This window comes from Sander lucioperca, chromosome 9 (genome assembly GCF_008315115.2).
Source record: "Sander lucioperca isolate FBNREF2018 chromosome 9, SLUC_FBN_1.2, whole genome shotgun sequence".
NCBI lineage: Eukaryota > Metazoa > Chordata > Actinopteri > Perciformes > Percidae > Sander > Sander lucioperca.
In genome coordinates, this window is record NC_050181.1 from 30,091,959 (window position 1) to 30,111,627 (window position 19,669).

At 41.5% G+C, this 19,669-nt stretch overlaps 1 protein-coding gene across 2 annotated transcripts; it reads right to left on the bottom strand.

Moving 5' to 3' along the window:
• Positions 1–229: 229 nt before the first annotated feature.
• LOC116040726 (proenkephalin-A-like) lies at positions 230–8,909 on the bottom strand. Of its 2 annotated transcripts, none has more exons than XM_031286326.2 (3): positions 8,560–8,909; positions 8,059–8,207; positions 230–991 (listed from the first exon to the last, which is right to left on the bottom strand). In XM_031286326.2, the coding sequence occupies exons 2-3, from the start codon at positions 8,200–8,202 to the stop codon at positions 392–394; spliced, it is 744 nt and encodes a 247-aa protein (XP_031142186.1). In that variant the 5' UTR covers positions 8,203–8,207; positions 8,560–8,909; the 3' UTR covers positions 230–391. The 2 variants fall into 2 exon arrangements, with proteins under 2 accessions (XP_031142186.1, XP_031142177.1); XM_031286317.2 differs by having other exon boundaries at positions 8,059–8,205; positions 8,556–8,905.
• Between the last annotated feature and the right edge of the window lie 10,760 nt (positions 8,910–19,669).

Consider the following 19,669-nt stretch of genomic DNA (forward strand, 5'->3'; position numbering starts at 1 on the left):
TGTTAGAGTAGCAGTTTTTTGGAAAGCAACCAATTCCATATATGTTATATGCTGTGTTGATATACTTATTAGCAAATATTTGCATAGCTGACTTTATTGTGTCTCCCTCTTCTAAAGCACACACACACACACAAGCTTGAACACAGTAAGTCATACACTTTAATTATACAATCAACTAACACACCTCGATCAACAGATTATTTTAATAAATAATATCAGGAAAACCATCTTTTTTTATCATTACAGAAGCAGTTGAACCAATAACCAAGTAGGCAGCAGCACGTTATACAAAGCAGAGGGGGTGGGCAGTTGATTCAAACATCAACAAGTCCAGATTACAAGGTGATTGGTTGAAGAAAGGGGGGAAGAAAAGGGTCATAACTATGGGGTCCTAGTCCATGAACCCCCCATACCTCTTCTGTATCTCGCTGCCATTTTCCCAGGCCCGTTTCAACACCCCCCCACTCTTGCTGCTGTCCACCAGCCACTCAGGCCTGCCCACGCGCCTCATGAACCCTCCGTAGCGCTTCTTGAGCCCGCGGCCTAACACTGCCTCCAGCAGGTCGCCCTGCGCAGCCCCTCCTTCAGCACGACGCATGAAGCCTCCGTACCGCTTTACCGCCTCACCTCCCTGACCATCCCCCTCATCATGGTGCTCAGCCGCTGCATTGAGAACTTTAAGGATCTCCAGGCGAACATTTTCTTCTTCATCCTGGTTTCCAGGATCTTCTAGCACCCCCTCTGGAGAGGAGGAGCGGCGAGACATGAAACCACCGTAGCGCTTCATGAAGCCGCCGTACTTCTTGGCCAGCTGGTGTTCCGGTAATGTTGCGTCCTCATCGTCAGCTGTTATGACGGCCACTGCTTCCTGTTCCTGCTGTTGGCGGGAGTCAGCATTCAGAGGAATGTGATTTTCTTCCTCCAAAAGGAAGTCCTGGCACAGGCGCAGCTTCTGGCTGTCCAGCCCACCGTTGCACTCAAGTGAGCATGTCTGGAAAAATCAGGTTTGCTAGTTATAACATGATGTCATGCTTCAGTTGGAATATCAAAACATAAATCACTGTGGTTTTAGACAATCATATCATGCCACAGTTTTTTCCTTCTGCTACAACTTCTAAATTGGTCCAGTATTGAGCAAGAACGTTGTAACAGGCAGCCACGAATCAGGCTGCAATGTAATCATATAGGGCATATGTGCATCGTCTATTTCGTCCACTAAAAAATGATGTTTGTTGCAACTGACAGACTCAGATTATATATTATATATTTTCCAGTTCATTATATAGTGTCTGACAACATTATGGAAAGGATCCCTATAGAGATATACCCTTTTGTTAAAGGGTAAGATCCTTTTAGGTTTAACCAGAAACAGCTGAGATTGTCAAATTCACCAGACTCCATTTAAATAAACATAACTTTTTGTGTGTATATTTTCACATGTAAATGGGACCAGAGTGTGATTGCAGCAGTCTTGCTTAATACTGGACCAATTTCAAAAAATGGTTGTTCCCATCAGTCACTTAGACACAAAAAAGATAGGACGATATGGTCCAGTAGTTCTGTAGAAAATACATTTATTTGCTTTCTTTCTGGGAATGAGATGAGAAGATGAATGTCAATCCTATGTATCATATGCGTGTTGAGTACAGAGCTGGAGTCAAAACATATTTACTATATTTATTATAATATATATCACAAATCACTTGCAAATGATTTTGTTCAGTTTAATTTGAAGATTTGGTATCACTGATGATTTAGGACTGATCAGGGCTCAGGGCGCGTTCAGAGCGGGTTGTGTGGTGATGGGAGTGTCACTTAAATGGCTTATTTGTGTAACGTCTTGTTATGTTATTTAACCCCCCCAACAAGCACAAGTAGACTTTATATTTCACAATTACTGTTTTCCGCAGTGATGTTTCCTGTTTCCTGTATGGGACTCTCACACCGCCTTAAAATGGACTGCCAAGTCAGATTGCTGTTTATATGACTTGGCCACCGCAATGTTGGGTTGTAATTCTCCAAAAGTTTAATCTGTCTCAACTATTTTACAGTATTAACGCAAAAACAAAACAAAAAACAAATAGCTAAATCTAGAGATGCCCCAATCATATTTTTAGCCTCCGATATTGTTTGTTGTTTTGGTTAGTTATAGCTGCTAATATGTGTAAAGTATTGGCCAGTTTGCCTGTTTGTAGTGTATTGGGATCTCCACCAGGCAGCAGTGTAATCAGCTATATAATACTTTATGAGGATAGTCTGAGAGTTGCTTTTTTTCCCTCTCCTCTCCTCATGTCATGCTGTATTGTCCCTGCGAGAGTTAAGAGAGAGTTGTTTTGGCGCCGAATATGGCGACTCGGTGTGTCTGTGCATGTTGCTTTAATGTGACATGCACCTACAGCACCAGAGGCCTGTACTACGAAGCGAGATTTGGCGTTAACGAGCTAACTTCAGGTTCAACCCAGGGGTTTCTGTATCACAACGGTGGATCAGTTGTTACCGGGTTCAATCGCTGTGGTAACTTATGCTGAACACCAACACATAACCTGCTTGGGAGCAGGTTATGTTGGAGATTATAGATCAACCGGTGTAAAAGCACCGCCTACTGACCAATCAATACTCGATTGATAACGGCGTCACCGTTCTTAGAAATTTAGGTGGAGCTCGGTGGGCGGAGAGAGAGAGAGAGGTGCGCTCAGAAAAGTTAAAACATTTAGAGACCGACAACTCCGTTAACATTCCCTGATGGGTATATTTATGAAAGATATAGATTTGAAGCGGAGGGAATTACATATAGGCTATTTGTCGGCTTCTTCAGCCGTGTGTTGCCAATACGCACATCGGTTAGAATTATGTTTTGATATTTTTTTATTTTCTCTCACAGCTTACCACTGCTAGGGTTGCAACTGAAATAAAAGGCTAAAGCAACGACAGTTCATGGAAAGCAGAAGTGTAATTATGGTCAGATCTTGTGCCTGTGGGAAAAGTGGGAAAGTGACTAGTCTAATGTAGGCTATTATAGTGGGTGTACTGTACTGTATATTGGCCAGAATCTGCCTTTGGGGAGGAGGGGGGCATATCATAGTGGGGGGTCTGGGTGTCCTCCTCCAGGGAAGTTTTAAGCGTCAACGTCTTCATTTCCTGCATTCCGATACACTTTTATGCAAAAAAAAAAAAATAATAAAATAGGCTACCTTAGAAAAAAGCACGGATAACAATTCAAAATCTATCAAAAATGTAATGGAAAGTATGTTACGTGTCATTGGGCATTTTTAAGTGGGTATATAGACATCCTGGAGCTATCACATAGACTACACCACTGGAAGTGATATTGATAGGATAAGCGTTGTCATTTACGCAAAACAGCGTCGGCTTTTTATGCCAGCTTTCCTTCCAGCATTTTGCCTGTAAAACCGTGTCTGTGTTCTTCATATTTATGTAGAATTATAGTTTGCTCTTCTTATGTAAAATATGCGACTCTGGTAGATGTTTGCGATTGGTCATGCTGCGCAAACACCGCCTCTTTTATGTGAACGCCGCTGGATTGGGAAGCCCTGGGTTGATTGAACTAGTTAACCAGCGTCGTGATACAGGTTATGCGGGACCGCGGTTGTTAGGTTAGGTGAAGCCAGATAACTGAAAGAAATCCAGGACATGTTGATCTTGATTCGTAGTACAGGCCTCAGGACAAATTCCTTGTGTGTGTAAACGTACTTGGCAATAAAGCTTTTTCTGATTCTGATTCTGATAATGGTGTGTCACTCTTTAGTAAACCTTTGAATTAGAATTAGTCAGTCTTGTTTCTTATACCTTTTTCCTACCACAAATCAGCGCATGTGAGTTTTTGAACTGGAAAATCTGCTATTGATGGTGTCCCATTGCAAGTAGACGAGTATGCGTTTGATTCTTTCATCTGATGAGTCACATTCGAAGTCAAGAATGCACCGGAAAACAGGTGTTGTTAACTTTCCTGCTACAGCTTACAGTGCACAAAACTGCAAACTCTGCTGTACCGTTCTTATTATACATCCATGTGCTGCATATTCATATCTATGCTACTAAACTTAAACTCTCCTCTGCTTCGACCACTCGCTCTCTGGATTTATTATGATCTCGGGATCATAATAACGCGTGTGCTCCCGGATTTCAAAACAGACCATGATGGCAGCTCGTTTGGAATACGATCTCTTATTTCACGAAAATGGTTCACCCAAATGTGTTTCTGAAAACATTTTATGCGAGAAATAGGCTATTCAGTTGCTGAATCTGTCTTAATTTCAGACCGACAACGGTCAGAATAAATACATTTATTTAAATGGGAAGCGGGGAAATGACAGTGGACACACCAGGACACACTCCCCAGATGGGGCGGTGGGGGGGCCTACGGCGTTCAAATGAGCATCATGCAGCGATGAGTTAGGAATAGGCACCAAAACGACTAGTTATCGTTGCTTGTGTTACTATATGACGTTTTCAGCCTTTTTTTCTCACTCTCCGCTGTGAGCTTAAACACTCCATATGCTCTGCTGGGTGACGACTCTACAACTATTGTTTTGCTTGTAGTACCGTTGGTGCGCCAGAGCAACCACGTGCAGCTGCTGGCCAATAAAGTGGATGGGAGGCGACCGCTGGAGGACTTCACCTCACATGAACAGAATGTTTAACTATATGTGTGTAGTAGTTTATGGCCGGCTAGAAGAGATTAATGCCGATCTCGCGTTTTTCAATTGGGGCATACCTAGTTAAATCCCAAAATCGAATACCTACCCAACGAACAAATAGTCAAATTTTTTGGGCATTTTCAGCCTTTATTTTCATAGGACAGCAGAAGACATGAAAGGGGAGAGAGAGGGGGGAATGACATGCAGCAAAGGGCTGCAGGTCGGAGTTGAACCCGGGGCCACTGCATCGAGGAGTAAACCTCTATATATGGGTGCCCGCGTCGAATATTCAGATCCAGCCCTACTGCGTAGCTTTCTGATGATCTACAATTCCACTATAACACAGGCTGCATACTGTCAAAATGTTAAAGCTGCACGTACAAAAATACAGTAAGCCTAAAACTGACATATGTGATGACAAATGTCACGTAATGCCTCACATCTTATTGCTTGTATCCACTTTTGTTTTCCTAAAAGCTCAGTGGTCTTTACCCAGTTGGTAGTGTATCCCATCACACAGCAGCTTTTGGCATATTTCTGTTTTTTGCTAGCAGACAGAGTTAACAGGAAGGCACCTTCACGGAATACAAAGTAAATGAAGAGCAATTTTTTAAGCTAGTTTTGAAGTTTTTAATGCCAAACAACTTCCTCCTTTTTATTCTGAATGTATCCATGAAATTATTCTTGACAAGATCAACAAATAAAAAAGACTATGATTCAGAGCTGAGCAATCAATAAATAATCGATTAGTCTACAGTATATCCACGATGTTCCACTTCCGGGATTGTTCAGGTGCCGCCGGAAATTCCGCCGGATGTCTTTCATTTCGGCCGGATGTCTATCACATTTTGCTTTCTTTGTGTTGGCATTTTAAACTCCGGTGGATTTCTGAGGACTATGGTTAACTGCTCCTCAGATCTCTGCAGGGTAAATCCAGACAGCTAGCTAGACTATCTGTCCAATCTGAGTTTTCTGTTGCGCAACAAAAACTACTTTTGAACGCACACATGTTCCACCAAAACAAGTTCCTTCCTGAGGCTATATTGCAGATGTGCCATTGCTCTGTGCGGCGCTAAGCACCACCCAAGACGATTGGGATTGGTTTAAAGAAATGCCAATGTCTGGCAACAAGACTAATAATCGATTAGTAGATCAAAAGAAAATGAATTTGCAATGAGTTCAAAAATGGATTCATCTTTTAAGTCTTTTTTAGAACCAGAATTCTAAATAAATTCAGGTTCTAGCTGTTGGTCGGAAAAAAATAAGCTTTTTTAAGATGTCCTCTTGGGCTTTAGGAAATTGTGATGTGCAATTTTTTGTTATTTTCTGACATTTTATTGACCAATTCACAATGAAATAGCACTTTACAAATGTATTATGTGAGAACATGGGAATTTAACGCATTTTAAATCATAAAATCAATCAAATCGATTCAGATTCCATCTAGATTTTTCACTGACACAGCTTTGACTGTTTCACTGTTGTTTTTCCCCCCACTCTAGTCATCAATGAAACCATGACAATAAAGCTTGATGAATTGTTATTGAAATTAAAATGGAGACCGAAACACACAGAGAGTTCTGCCATCTATCTTATGTACATTGCCGATGCCTGCGCTCTTAATGCCGATTAACAAAAACTGTCTGTAGCCAGTCTTGTCAGGGAGGCTGCTGTAGAAAGAAGTTAGCGCTCTCCCTTTGGTCCATTTCTCCATTCTACGGGCAGACTTCAGCCTTCAACCAGCTAAACTAGCTCACAGGGCTCGAAAAACTATTGTGTGGGCGTCCTCAGCCCTTACTTCTTCTCCTAATGAGTAAAATGTTTGTCAGATTTGTCATTTGGGATGATGGTGGGACGGTAAGCAAGTGTAACTGTAAAGCTTTTTAGGAGATGTCCACACGACAACGGAACGTTTGAAAATGTCCTTTTTCCTTTTCAAAACTATGCTGCGAGTTCCAGCCTACAATAAACAGACTAAACAGAGTCAAAGCAGATGACAACAGTGTTAAATAAATGTTCATCTAAGTTTGGCAATTATGTGTCTCATTTGTTATTACATTGTAGTATTTTATCAGATGCAGAAAAATAAAGATATCGACATTATTCATGGGACGCCGTTTGCCCTGCTGTATAAATATCAGCATCAGCCATGGAAAAAAAAAAAAAACATCAGGCGACCACTAGTTTAGATAGAGAAGAACAGACAAAGACTACACAAAAGAAAGAGAGTCATGAGGGAGAGGTGACAACAGTCAACTGATGCTTTGGGAGAACACAACAGCCTGTTTTATTCTCACTTACGCTGTTAACTTCGAAAAACACAATTTCTCTCTTCAAACCATCTGTCCCAGGCTGTTTCTCACTCATTGACACAGGATCCTATCCATCTAATGGACGCCTTTCCTATTAAAGCTGTGTGACTCCCACACTACCACCCACTTATCCCAGTTATCCTTTAACTATGTGAGTTCATATAACCCCAGTGGCAGGAGTACAATCAGACTAAAGGCATCTGCTGAGCCCTGGGGGCTGCACACTACCAGGAAAACCTGCTCCCAACCTCATATGTGCCATTGGATTTCATTTATTTGATGGCATGAAGGAGGGATTCTTGCTGAGCTTTCAGCGCCACGGGCTTATGAAGACAGAATTAATGAACTGGAAAATTGAATTGAGGACATATTGCCACCTTAGGGGCTGGGGGAGGGCAGCAACACCCTCTAGTGGCCATAATGGGGAGTATACAAGTAATTATTGTGTGAAGAAGAATAGAGACAGCAAAGACCAAATATGGACTGATTTCAAAGCTAAATAAAAAATAAATTGAATTATGACGTATGACATATTGACATTTCTCTTGTTACAGCTCATATTACAGTAATTATACCCGAATAGGAGATAAATAAGAGATTGTTGAATGTAAAAATGTGAAGTTGTTTAGATTTTAGTCTTTCTTTTAACCGGCTCATTTAATGTCTTTACATCAATTAAGCAAATATCTCGATATCGCAGAAGTAGAAAGGAGACTATTAGCCGAGTCAGAGGTATGGGAAATGTTATGGAAGTCATGAAATCCACACAATGGAAATGTATGTCACACACTCAACTGATACAATTATACTAATGTGACTTTATGAGGAGGAGAAACCAGACTGCTGATTGTTACTCACACTGCATTACTTTACTTCTTCAGTTTATTTATCATCAAATTTACCGAGGGTGAGACATTAGACTGTCTCTGTAACCTTACACATTTCAATGTATTAATTATTATTCGTCTGTAAGTGTGTCCTAAATATAAATAAACGTTATAATAATAATACTGATAATAATAATAATGATAATAATAATAATAATAATAATAATAATAATAATAATAATAATAATAAGGTGACATTACCAGGGAGGAGAAACCAGACTGCTGTCCCAGCAGACGGTACACACACACTGCACACTCCTTCCCGCACTCCGTTCCAACCACCAGCGACACACACGCGCCCAGCAGCAACATCCACACGCAGCTGCTGTGTGCAGGGGCAGCCATGGACTAACGGCAGAAAAGGACAAAAAAAAGTTCTAACTTGTCAGATTGTCAACATCATTCTCAAAGAACAAGTCAGATTCAGGTCAACAGGTCGTTTAGCAAATTATATTACTAATACTGCGACTATTGCAATTATTGTTACTACAAATTCTGCTTCTGCCACCGCAGCCTGCTGCTGTGTAAAGTCCATCATTTGAACATATTTGTAAATCTGTAAAGTGTATTTGCCTGGATGCTGTTCAGACTCTGCCTCTTAGTGTCTTAGTGACAGCATAGTAGCATTAACTGTAGTAGAAGACTACATTTATTAGCGGTTGTCTCCTGTAGCCTAAATGAAGAAGTTCGTTTCTTACCTCTGTTATTTTAAACGATACTTCAGCTGGTTCTCTGCTCTCCCTCGGGGGTAGCGGCGGAGTGGGAAACTGTTGAGAGGCGCGAGGCTGTGGACCCGATATATGTACCCGCGGCTCGTTGTGTTGCTCTGTGTTGTCCAATCAGATAACGCACAGCCGTTCTCTCCTCTCTCTCTCTCACAAGCCGCGCGCTCTGACTTCGGTCAGTTTTCCGTGACACAAACTGTAAAGTAGCGGACCGCCGGTTAGAAGAACAGCCGTTAAACTCTTGTGGAGTCCGTTCAAAGTGTTCGGTGAAGTGCTGCGGCTGGTGGCTCCGCGGCTTGTTAAAGTAGTTTGAGTGGCTTACGTCACCGGGGATAATGGGGAGTGGGTGGAGGGGTTAATGAGAGATGTGACGTGACAGCCGCCCTCACCCCCCCCCCCCCCCTCCCCTCTTCACCATACGCACACACCTATTTTCTTTCACACATCGACTCTATCAAGTCATCTGTTTTATTGCTTCCCAGGGAGTCTGGGACGTAGATAATAAATGTTAGTAAATCTACCACGCAGGTTCTGTGTGGGAGTATTTCATGTTAGCATTTATGTCTTTAGGTAGGTGTGTGTGTGTGTGTGTGTGTGTGTGTGTGTGTGTGTGTGTGTGTGTGTGTGTGTGAGAGAGAGAGAGAGAGAGAGAGAGAGAGAGAGAGAGAGAGAGAGAGAGAGAGAGAGAGAGAGATGAGTTTACACATACAAGCTTCCTGGTGTGGTTGGGCCAGCACAAACAGCTGCGCAGCGTTTGGTCTGATATGACATGTCGCTTCATGGATCACCTTTTATTAAAAATCCTATATGCATGAATCCTGATCACAGCTTTTCATTATGTTTTTATTATTCAGATTTTCTGTTTGATGTCTGTTCGGAGATTGAAAAGTCATCCATGTGCTACATATAATTTCACTCCTCAGTCTGTAAAAGCAGCAGTGAAACCAACCTACTGTCGTGTATAGCATACAGTGTTGGGGATTAACGGAATACATGTGCCGGCGTTACGTATTAAGGTGCATAATTTGTCACAATCAGTGGCTATTTGTACTGAGTATTTCCATGTTTTGCTACTTTATACTTGTACTCTACTACATGTCAGAAGGAAATATTGTACTGCACTACATTATTTGACACTTACAGTTAGTTTTTACATAAAAAATATATATGCTTGAATGATGTGACGCAGTACTTTATTAGTAATCTACCCAGTAGTATGCAAAGAATCTAAAATTGGCTCCACGTTGACAAACTACAAAATTGAAAAGCCCCCAAAAATGAATTAAACAAAAAATAAATAACAGGAGAATAAAATGGTCTATACAAAATAACACTTTGAAAGGAGCCATGCATAATGAGTAGCTTAATTGTGCTTGTGATACTTAAAGTACATTTTGCTGAATAATACTTCTGTTCTTTTGCTTCAGTTACATGTTAAATTCAGGACTTTTATAATAAAGTATTTTTACATCAATGTATTCTACCACTGGTCACAATTTACTCTCGCTCTTTGTGTGTGTGTGTGTGTGTGTGTGTGTGATGTTTGTTTGAAGAACACACTGGGCTTTTCCCATTTCTGAAATTCGTAGTTCTCGACTTCTTGATCCCCCAGCTTGTGACCCATAGATCATTCTTAGTGTGCCATGTTGAATGACGTCCCGATTCCTAAAATTCACAACAAAGAGAGAGGAGCGAGAAGGCTCCCCGGAGGAGATATAATGAGGATAGACCGATGCATCCTCTGCGGAAGTCTTAACATATTATTAATGTTCTGTAAAACATCAACATAGCAGAGCTGCTGTCAGACAGACTTCATTTGTAAGTGCATCCCCAGAGAGATACTCGAGAAACAGTAACTTAGTTTCATTAGGATTATTTCAGAAGCTAAAGGTCTAGTTCTGTTTCCTCTGTCAAATTTATAACTACAGTTTTTAATTTTGCTGCTTAAATGTCTGACGTTATCAACTGCAGTGACATTATTGAGCGCATGGAAAGCAGCATCTGTAATCATTAAAGTAAATCATGGAAAACACTCATACATTAATACAATACATCATTTAAAAAGCTACGGAGCCCACAGGGACTGCCAAGGGACAGTGAAGTGTCCAAGTGGGTGTCTAAGGGGGCTTTCACACCTACCTTGTTTAGTCCGGACTTTCCAGTTTGATCAGAACCACAATTACAGGTGTGAAACCTCCCCTGGACCACGCTTCGGCCCAAACAGCTGAAATTTGGTCTGACCATGGATCAAACTGAACCATGGTCTAGTCCGTTTCTAGTGTGAAAGCATCTTTTTGGATGGTTCGGACTTGCGGACCATTTACAGGAAGTTCCGGTGTTCTGAAGTAAACAAACGAAACGAAAGAACAATGTCACCTGAAGATAAAGAAACTGCGGCAGCAGTATACAAAGGTACGCGACGCTGTGAAAAAAAGTGGTGCGTCGACAAATGCAAAGGACAAATGTCCTTTTTATGACGAGCTGGATAGCATTCTGGGCACCCGCCCAACAAGCTCACCCATTAAGGTGGTGGAGTCATCCCCATCAGCTTCAACTTTGAGTGCATCTACTGATGAGCCCAGTGCCACAGAAAATTTCTGAAATTGGTGAGTAGCCTATCGTTTCCTAACTACTACTCGATCGTAGCCACGTTTTTGCCTCTGCTTCTCATTTCTACTGTCATATTCCAAAGAGTTTTTTTTTCAGAGGGTGTGTGCCAATTACAGGGGTATCACACTTCTCAGCCTCCCCGGTAAAGTCTACTCCAAGGTGCTGGAAATGAGGGTTCGGCCGATAGTCGAACCTCAGATTGAAGAGGAACAATGTGGATTCCGTCCTGGTCGTGGAACAATGGACCAGATCTTTACTCTCGCAAGGATCCTGGAGGGAGCCTGGGAGTATGCCCAACCGGTCTACGTGTGGTTCGTGGATTTGGAGAAGGCGTATGATTGGGCCATCCAATCTCTGTACGACCAAAGCGAGAGCTGTGTCCGGGTTCTCGGCAGTAAGTCGGACTCGTTTCAGGTGAGGGTTGGCCTCCGCCAGGGCTGCGCTTTGTCACCAATCCTGTTTGTAATATTTATGGACAGGATATCGAGGGGTAGTCGGGGTGGAGAGGGGTTGCAGTTCGGTGGACTGGGGATCTCATCGCTGCTCTTTGCAGTTGATGTGGTCCTGATGGCATCATCGGCCTGTGACCTTCAGCACTCACTGGATCGGTTCGCAGCCGAGTGTGAAGCGGCTGGGATGAGGATCAGCACCTCTAAATCTGAGGCCATGGTTCTCAGCAGGAAACCGATGGAGTGCCTTCTCCAGGTAGGGAATGAGTCCTTAACCCCAGTGAAGGAGTTGGTGTCTTGTTCGCGAGTGAGGGGACAATGGAGCGGGAGATTGGGCGCCTCCCTAGGGAGGTCTTCCAGGCACGTCCAGCTGGGAGGAGGCCTCGGGGAAGACCCAGGACTAGGTGGAGGGATTATATCTCCAACCTGGACTGGGAACGCCTCGGGATCCCCCAGTCGGAGCTGGTTAATGTGGCTCGGGAAAGGGAAGTTTGGGGTCCCCTGCTGGAGCTGCTCCGACACCGGATAAGCGGATGAAGATGGATGGATGGATGGATTTTTTAGCATGGATTGTTTCAACAGAGTACAGTGTAGGTTATGCTCTCCAAAACACTAGCATAACCTACAGTAGTAGAAATGAAGGTATAATATATAATGAAATGTTGAAACAATTAATGAACTATTTATCATGATGCCTTGTATTCTGTTGTAGATAGTGCCAGTAGTAGGCAGGGTTGGGTCAGATTACCTTGAAATGTAATCCATTACTGACTAAAAATTACATGGCAATTTTCGTAATCCGTAACGTAATCAGTTGGATTACCCAAAACATGTAACGTAATCTGATTACTTTAGGATTACTCTTAGATCACAGTAACTTAGACTACAACCGCAGAACACTGCTGTATTAACGTTACCTAAGCTAACTAACAAGTCGAGTGATGTTACAATGAATCCCAGGATAACGTTGAGATCCATTAAAAAAAAAAAAAATCCAATATAACATTATGGGCGGTCGACATAACGTTTAGCCTAACCATCGCTACCATGATCAATACTGATGTGGCAAGATGACTGAGGTTGCAGGATGAGTTCAACAACGCAGAAGACAGGAGACAGGAGAGGGAAAATGCCACTCAGGAAAAGTGGATGAAAATGCAGCAGGAGACTGAGGAGAGGCGCTTCAGGATGCTGCAGGAGGAGTATGCAGCCACAAATACTGTGTTCATGAAGTTGATGCAGACCTTAATGCAAAGCATGACTCATCAAAGCCAAGCAGCACACTGTGTAGCATCCTGGGGTCCCCAAAAATCCCCAATATCATCCACCACTTCCAGTGACTGGGTTGCACAGCGGTCTCCACACCTACCAACTATGCAGGCCCAACCTACAAACCCCTTTGATCTGACCCCACGCGCCCTGTATCAATGATAGTGGTGAAACAAGTGAGGAGAAGCAGAATTCTTTTAATTTGTAATGTATTTTTAGTTATGCAGTTCTAATTTGTTTTACTAAACAGCACCCAGCACTTTTTAATTTGTTTGTTGTAAATGATGCTGTGTTACTTTCCATTTGAGCTATACAGTATAGCTGTATCGTTATACTTTCTATGGCACCCTCACACTGTGAAAGTTATTTTATTGTTCTATAACTAATAAATCATAACCAAATGTAACCGTGTGTCATCTCTCCCTTACAGTCAAACAACATGAAGTGGAAATATATGTTAGGAAATAACATAGGCACAGGCTAATGATTGCTAACTAAAATGCTAGTTAACATTAGTAATTAAACTAAAACAGCTAATGGAAGTCGAAACTGCCTGCGAGCTTATTCTGTACTGTACGGTAATTCCTCTACTATGCGACAGTAAGTCGCGTGGTTATGACGCAATCGTTAGCCTATTTTTACAAAAACGCCTGCTACGGGATAATGGTAATGGAGCCTTTTATACATTGTCGTGTTTCTTTAGAAATAAACAATGGACAAATAAAGTCTTTAAAGCAGCCATATTATGCTCATTTTCAGGTTCATAATTGTATTTTAAGGTTGTACCAGAATAGGTTTACATGGTTTAATTTTCAAAAAACACCATATTTTTGTTGTACTGCAGTGCTCTCTCTCACTACTGCAGATCCTCTTTTCAGCTGGTCTCTGTTTTAGCTACAGAGTGAGACCTCTTTTCTTCTTCTTCTTCTGTACTATCTTTGATTGCACTGCACATGTGCAGTAGCTCAGATGTAGATCATGTCAGCTAGCTAGCTCCATAGACAGTAAAAGAAAGGCTGTTTCTACAACTTCGGTCAGTTACAAGGCAGGATTAGCTGGGAGACTTCTAAATGAGGGCACACATGTAAGTAGTTCTTTTGTAGATTATGGTGAACTTGTGTGTGTTGTAGCAGTGCTTTGCTATTGAGAACGAGGTAGCATGCTAGCGTTAGCATGCTAACGAGATAATGGTTGTGGTTAGCCTGCTCGTTTCGGCTTGTGACGTCACAAGCCGTGCCGATTTTGAACAGCTCACCCAGAGACTGAAGGCAGGACACATTCAGAAACTGTATCTCACTCTAAACAGCATGGATGGATTTTTTTCAAAGTTTGTATGTGTGTGACAGCACCAGAGACACAACATAACACCCCAAATCCCAGAAAAAGTGATTTTTTCATAATATGGGCACTTTAAACGCTTCAGATGTAAAGTTATTTGCTGTCAAAGTGACGCCAAAATGAATGGCAGTTAATGGAATGCTAATGGCGGGAGATGGTTTATTAGCATCACAATGGCTCCATAGTAGGTACATTTTGCAGAGGCTGGCTAACAAGGGGGATTGTGACTCTTGAAGGACGCAGCAGGCCAAGATGATGTCACTGATTAAGGTGATATGACAATCACATCGTATCAAAAGGTACCTCCATCTTCCTTTCAAGCATACAAAAGCCCTCTCCACAGTCATTCTGGCTTGACTCAAGTGGTGATTGAAAGCAGATTGTTCTGGTCTTATCCCTCTGCCCTCCGGGTATGGCTTCATTAGCCATGGTAGCAGTGGATACGCAGCATCTCCTAGTATCACAAGAGGAACCTCCATATCCTGAATGGTTTCTTGCAGTCCTGGCAAGAGTGTTCCATTCTGCCCTCGTTCATAAAGCAGTTCCTCCAGGAATTCATGATGTCGCGATTGCAACAATTCACGCTCATTCAACCAATCTCTCAATTTTGTCGAATTACCGCAACTTTACCGCAAGTTTGACCAATAAACGGAGTTCCCCACGACTACAACCAATCACAGCAGTCCCACGTGGCAGACTTTTGTGTCAGTACGTGACGCTGAGAGCCACTGACCAAGTGGGAGTGAGAATGGGTTGACGTAAACACGTACGTCGCCAAATTCATTTCCTTGTTTCTGATATGAAGATGAGATGTGTGGGACTCGAACATCTCATATTTACCAACAAAACGTACAGCAACCGTCCTGCCAACCTGTACACCTTTGAACACCAAAGTACAATGTAACGATGTTTTACTCTAAAGACGCTGTTTTCAATCCTGTCGGCTCTATGCAGCGGGCAGGCTGCAGCTCATTTCTCCCCGCGACTGACACACACACACACACACACACAAAATTATTCACACACACACACATACGGTGGATGCAGGAATAACCGGAGCTGAGTCTGTAATTACACGATGACCTGAATTGAGGACAGCTACGCTCATTATGTAAGTGCAATAAAATGTTAAATGTTAAAAAACGCTTCCTTTGTGTTGGCGTTCTAAACTCCGGTGGATTTCTGAGGACTATGGTTAACTGCTCCTCAGATCTCTGCAGGGGAAATCCAGACAGCTAGCTAGATTATCTGTCCAATCTGAGTTTTCTGTTGCACGACTAAAACAACTTTTGAACGTACACGTTCCACCAAAACAAGTTCCTTCCCGAAGCTATATATCCTAAATACTGTGGGGACTAGCTAGACCCTCCTCCGCAGCGCAGGTGGAGCAAGATCTATCAAAGTGAGACTAACCAGCCACTGACAGATATGTTCAAATTTGATTTATTCAATAGATTATTATTTTGTGTCTTAAATCCACCAGCCATTTTCATATTATACCAGCAGAGCCTTTTCGGTAAGGTTACTATAAGAACACTCAACCCAGAGTATTTTTTTATTCCTGAAACAAGTGTGCTTTAACTTTTAAAAGAAGTTGCAACCTATTTTTGCAATTTTCACTGTCTCCTGCAATTTCATCACAAGAAAAATACAAAAGAAATCGCAACTTTTATCGCAATTTTTTACAAAAGCGGAAAGTCAGACATTTTGGGCTCCAACAATCTAAAAAAAAGGCTGTGAAATCCTGGAGGGACTGATAATGGGACGAGTTTGAGAATACGCGGGCATCATGAACACTCCCAGGCCAGCCAATGTTGACATCCCAAAACTTCATATTGTGGTCTACACTAGAGTTGAGCCGGACACTCGGCTGAAACGAGTATCCAGTACGGATAAAGCACTTTTGCCGAGTACGAGTATTATACGAGTAATACGAGTCAATATCTGTGCTCGGATTGAATAAAAATTCTCATTGGGTAGTTGACTGTGTCTGCGTTCTGTGATAGGCTAGTCGTCACAGCGCCCCTCCCCTACACACATACAGATTTATTGTGTTGCTGTGTCCCGCTCTGCTCACTCACACAGAACAACTCTCTCTCTCTCTCTGTCTCTCCCTCAGTAACTCAGGTTCGCGGGTCTTTTCCGTTAACGTTGAGGGTTTCTTCAGCTTCAGGTTTGTTTTTTACTTCGGTTTGTAGTACTTACTTATTAACCAGTAGAGTTCTGGTAAACGTGGGGTATGTTCAGACGTGGTGCTTGGTAGAATGCGACTCGCGTTGCGTCTCTGCCTGTCGGAGATTTTTTTCTTTTTTAAACCGTCAGCTGGCTCTAAACAGATCTGAAAAACAGCGTCGGACTATTTGATCCGTAGAACACAGTCCGCCCCGCTCTCTCTCTTTCTCTCTCTCTCTCTCTCTCTGTCTCTCTGTTACTCACTCTCACACACACACACACACACACACACACACATACCTGGTGTGGAAATAAAAAAAAAAAAAAAAATCACACAGATCATAAAAAAATTAAAAGTTAAAAAAAGAAAGTTATGTTGAGTATGAAAACTCTTGTTCATTACATTTTACTTCATAATTGCAACCGCATGTGTTGTATTCATTGTTCTTGTTCTGTATATAATTTGTTTGTTATCATGATCAAAACCATTGATCTGAAGCTCAATGCTGATGCTTTCATGTAAATAGTTTTCTAATCAGCAATAAATATAACAATTTCTGATCAACCCATATCAATTATCAATTGCATGCTTAAAATAACATACCGGTTAAAGCCCCGCCCATTTCAAGACAAACCGACCCACTTCTGGGTTAAATCCCGCCCACTTCCGGGTTAGGCCCCGCCCAGTCCGAGTACAGATACAGATACAGATAATTCATATGGTTAACAGATACAGATTCAGATACAGATAATGCTGTACTTGCTCATCCCTAGTCTACACCTTGCAGGATTACCAAATAGAATCCTTTGCAATTGGAATAGCCAGTTGAGTTGTGAAGTGGTGCCAAGATGCAAATATGAGTGCCATCCACAGCTCCTGCACACTGTGGGAACCCCCACCTGTCTCTGAATCCTCTGACTATTTCTTTGACTTCTGCAGCTGAAGGTGTGTGTAGGTATTGTGGCTTTAGGGTGTTGTTGATGGCAGTGACAACTTGTTGCACCTGACATTCCCGTACCAGGTGAGAAATAGATCTTAGCTCAAGATTGGTGGACAGCCTCCACAAGCATATCGCCACACAACAGGTAGTTCGTGAAATGTTCACGTAATTTAATTAATTCGTGTACACGGACACATTTATCTCTTTTTTTTCGTGATGGTCAGCAGGTTTTTATAGTAATGTATTTCAATGGGAAGCATCTTTCGTTAACACAGCATGATTCTTTCTGCAGGCTGCAGCAGATAAGCTCTATACAGCTTTGCAATTATTAGCCCTATAGCCGCTGTTTTAATCAACATTTATTCACGAGATCTTAACATGGTTTAAATGTTTTTCTTTTAATGTTATTATTTCGGTCTTATTGCCAGGGAAGCTGGATTGCTTTGTTGTTTATTGGTATTTTTAAAACTATAACGCTACATCTCTCAACATTTATTTAGATGTTATCATGGAATTCATTTCTTTATTTTAATACTATTATTTCGGTTTTATTACCGGTGAAATATTACGGTATGCTGTAAGACAGAACACTATGATATGAGCCGAGCTGGGCGCATTGAAAGCCGATATCCCACAATGCAATGCAGGCATTCATATCAGATAATCGGACAGCGATCAGCGGGTCTTAAACGACAGTATCGCTTCAATGTACATATTTAATCAGTGGTTTTGTCACCAGCAACAACACGTTGCTCAGATCAGCAGAATCCTCCAGAAGTGACGTAGTAATTACCGCTCCACGTCTGTGAAAGATTACTGCAAGTTGTACGTGAGAATTTATACAATAAACATGCCAATAAGGAAATAATAGTGTTTTATGTTAAGCACTTTGATTTGCCTTGTCGCCGGAAAATACTATATAAAAAACCTACAGTTCAGTATTAAGAAATACAGCCTAATGGCTTTTTTGACAAATTTGCATTTGTTTTGATTTGTACTGTTGTGAAAAACTAAAAATAAACTATTTACAAAGAGAAGCATTTGTCAACAATTTATGGTAGGCCTAACATATTAATTATTATATTCAGATAAAATGATCCTCATAACAATCACCGTGGTTACAGCTTGTAGCCATCCTAACCTTTGTAGCCTTTACTGAGAATACCTTTTCAAAATTAAGAAGGGACTAGTTTTAGGAAGCATTTTCAGGAAATTAAAAGGATAAGCAGATTGTTGCTGAGGTTTTTGTTCACAGAGTAAGATGTATATAGCTTTGTATGGGTATGTGTACATATACAATGTTTTGGCATTTTTGGCACACTTCTACCTCAGCCTACAGCAGACAGACAAAAGTACTTTTGCATATTTTGCTGAAATAGAGACCTGTGTGCAGTGGTGCCATGCCAACAATCTCATTCAACCATTTCACAAACTAAGGAAAGGGTCGTGACATGGGTCAGAGGGTATCAGAGGTCATAAATGATGAACCAATCAATTGGCTCTGCTCCTATACGTACCTTGGTGTTTATAAGGACGACACCTTTGGCTGGAAGGCCTGTGTTGAAAGTGTGTGTTATCATTTAGAGCAGACACTCATGGTGAATCAGAGGGTTTTTGTTATACAAGGCTGCATTACAGAGCATATTCATATGTCAGAAAAACATCTAATTTAAAGCTTACTTGTCAGATGACTGTCATGAAGGTTGTGGATAATGAAATGAAACCAGTCTCTCCAGGCAAGCACAGAAAATATGGTCTGACTATCTTTATTCTCCATGCCAAGTATGAGCTCTTATCCTCTGGCAGAAGAAATAGGGTACCCCAATGTAAGCCTTAAAGCAGGTATAATTTTGACCTACCTCGATTAAAACTTATTATAATAAATTATTATTATAAATTAAATAATGTTGCTTGAGGATGCAGAGGTTGTGCAATAGCTTCATGATATGATGCATAGGGTTGTGTGTAGGTTGCTCTTGTCACTTTTGTTTGTGAAAGATGTGCAATAGATTGTGGCTGTGATGTGCTTCAGTCTGGCTACATATCACTTTGTTTAAGGTTTTTTTTTCTTGTAAGTATATGTCAGCTGTATGATAAAACAATATGTAACACAAAGTGTTATGTGTGAAGCATTTGAACCCAAGGCAAATATCCCTATGGGGACAATAAAGTATCGCCTGCAAAGTTGTCTCCATCATATGTAAAAATTAAAACTTTGTCATAGGACTATAGCAAATAGGCCGGGAGCCAGGTCCACTCCTCAGGATGTTTTTTGCTACCTTTTTTTTCACTATTATTTCCTATTATC

Bases quoted from the DNA above. Each gene is read 5' to 3' on its own strand.
- LOC116040726 (XM_031286326.2), bottom strand. From the start codon at position 8,202: ATGGCTGCCCCTGCACACAGCAGCTGCGTGTGGATGTTGCTGCTGGGC. The intron at 992-8,058 runs GTAATGTCACCT...TGATTTTTCCAG, and splicing joins AGTCTGGTTTCTCCTCCCTG to ACATGCTCACTTGAGTGCAA.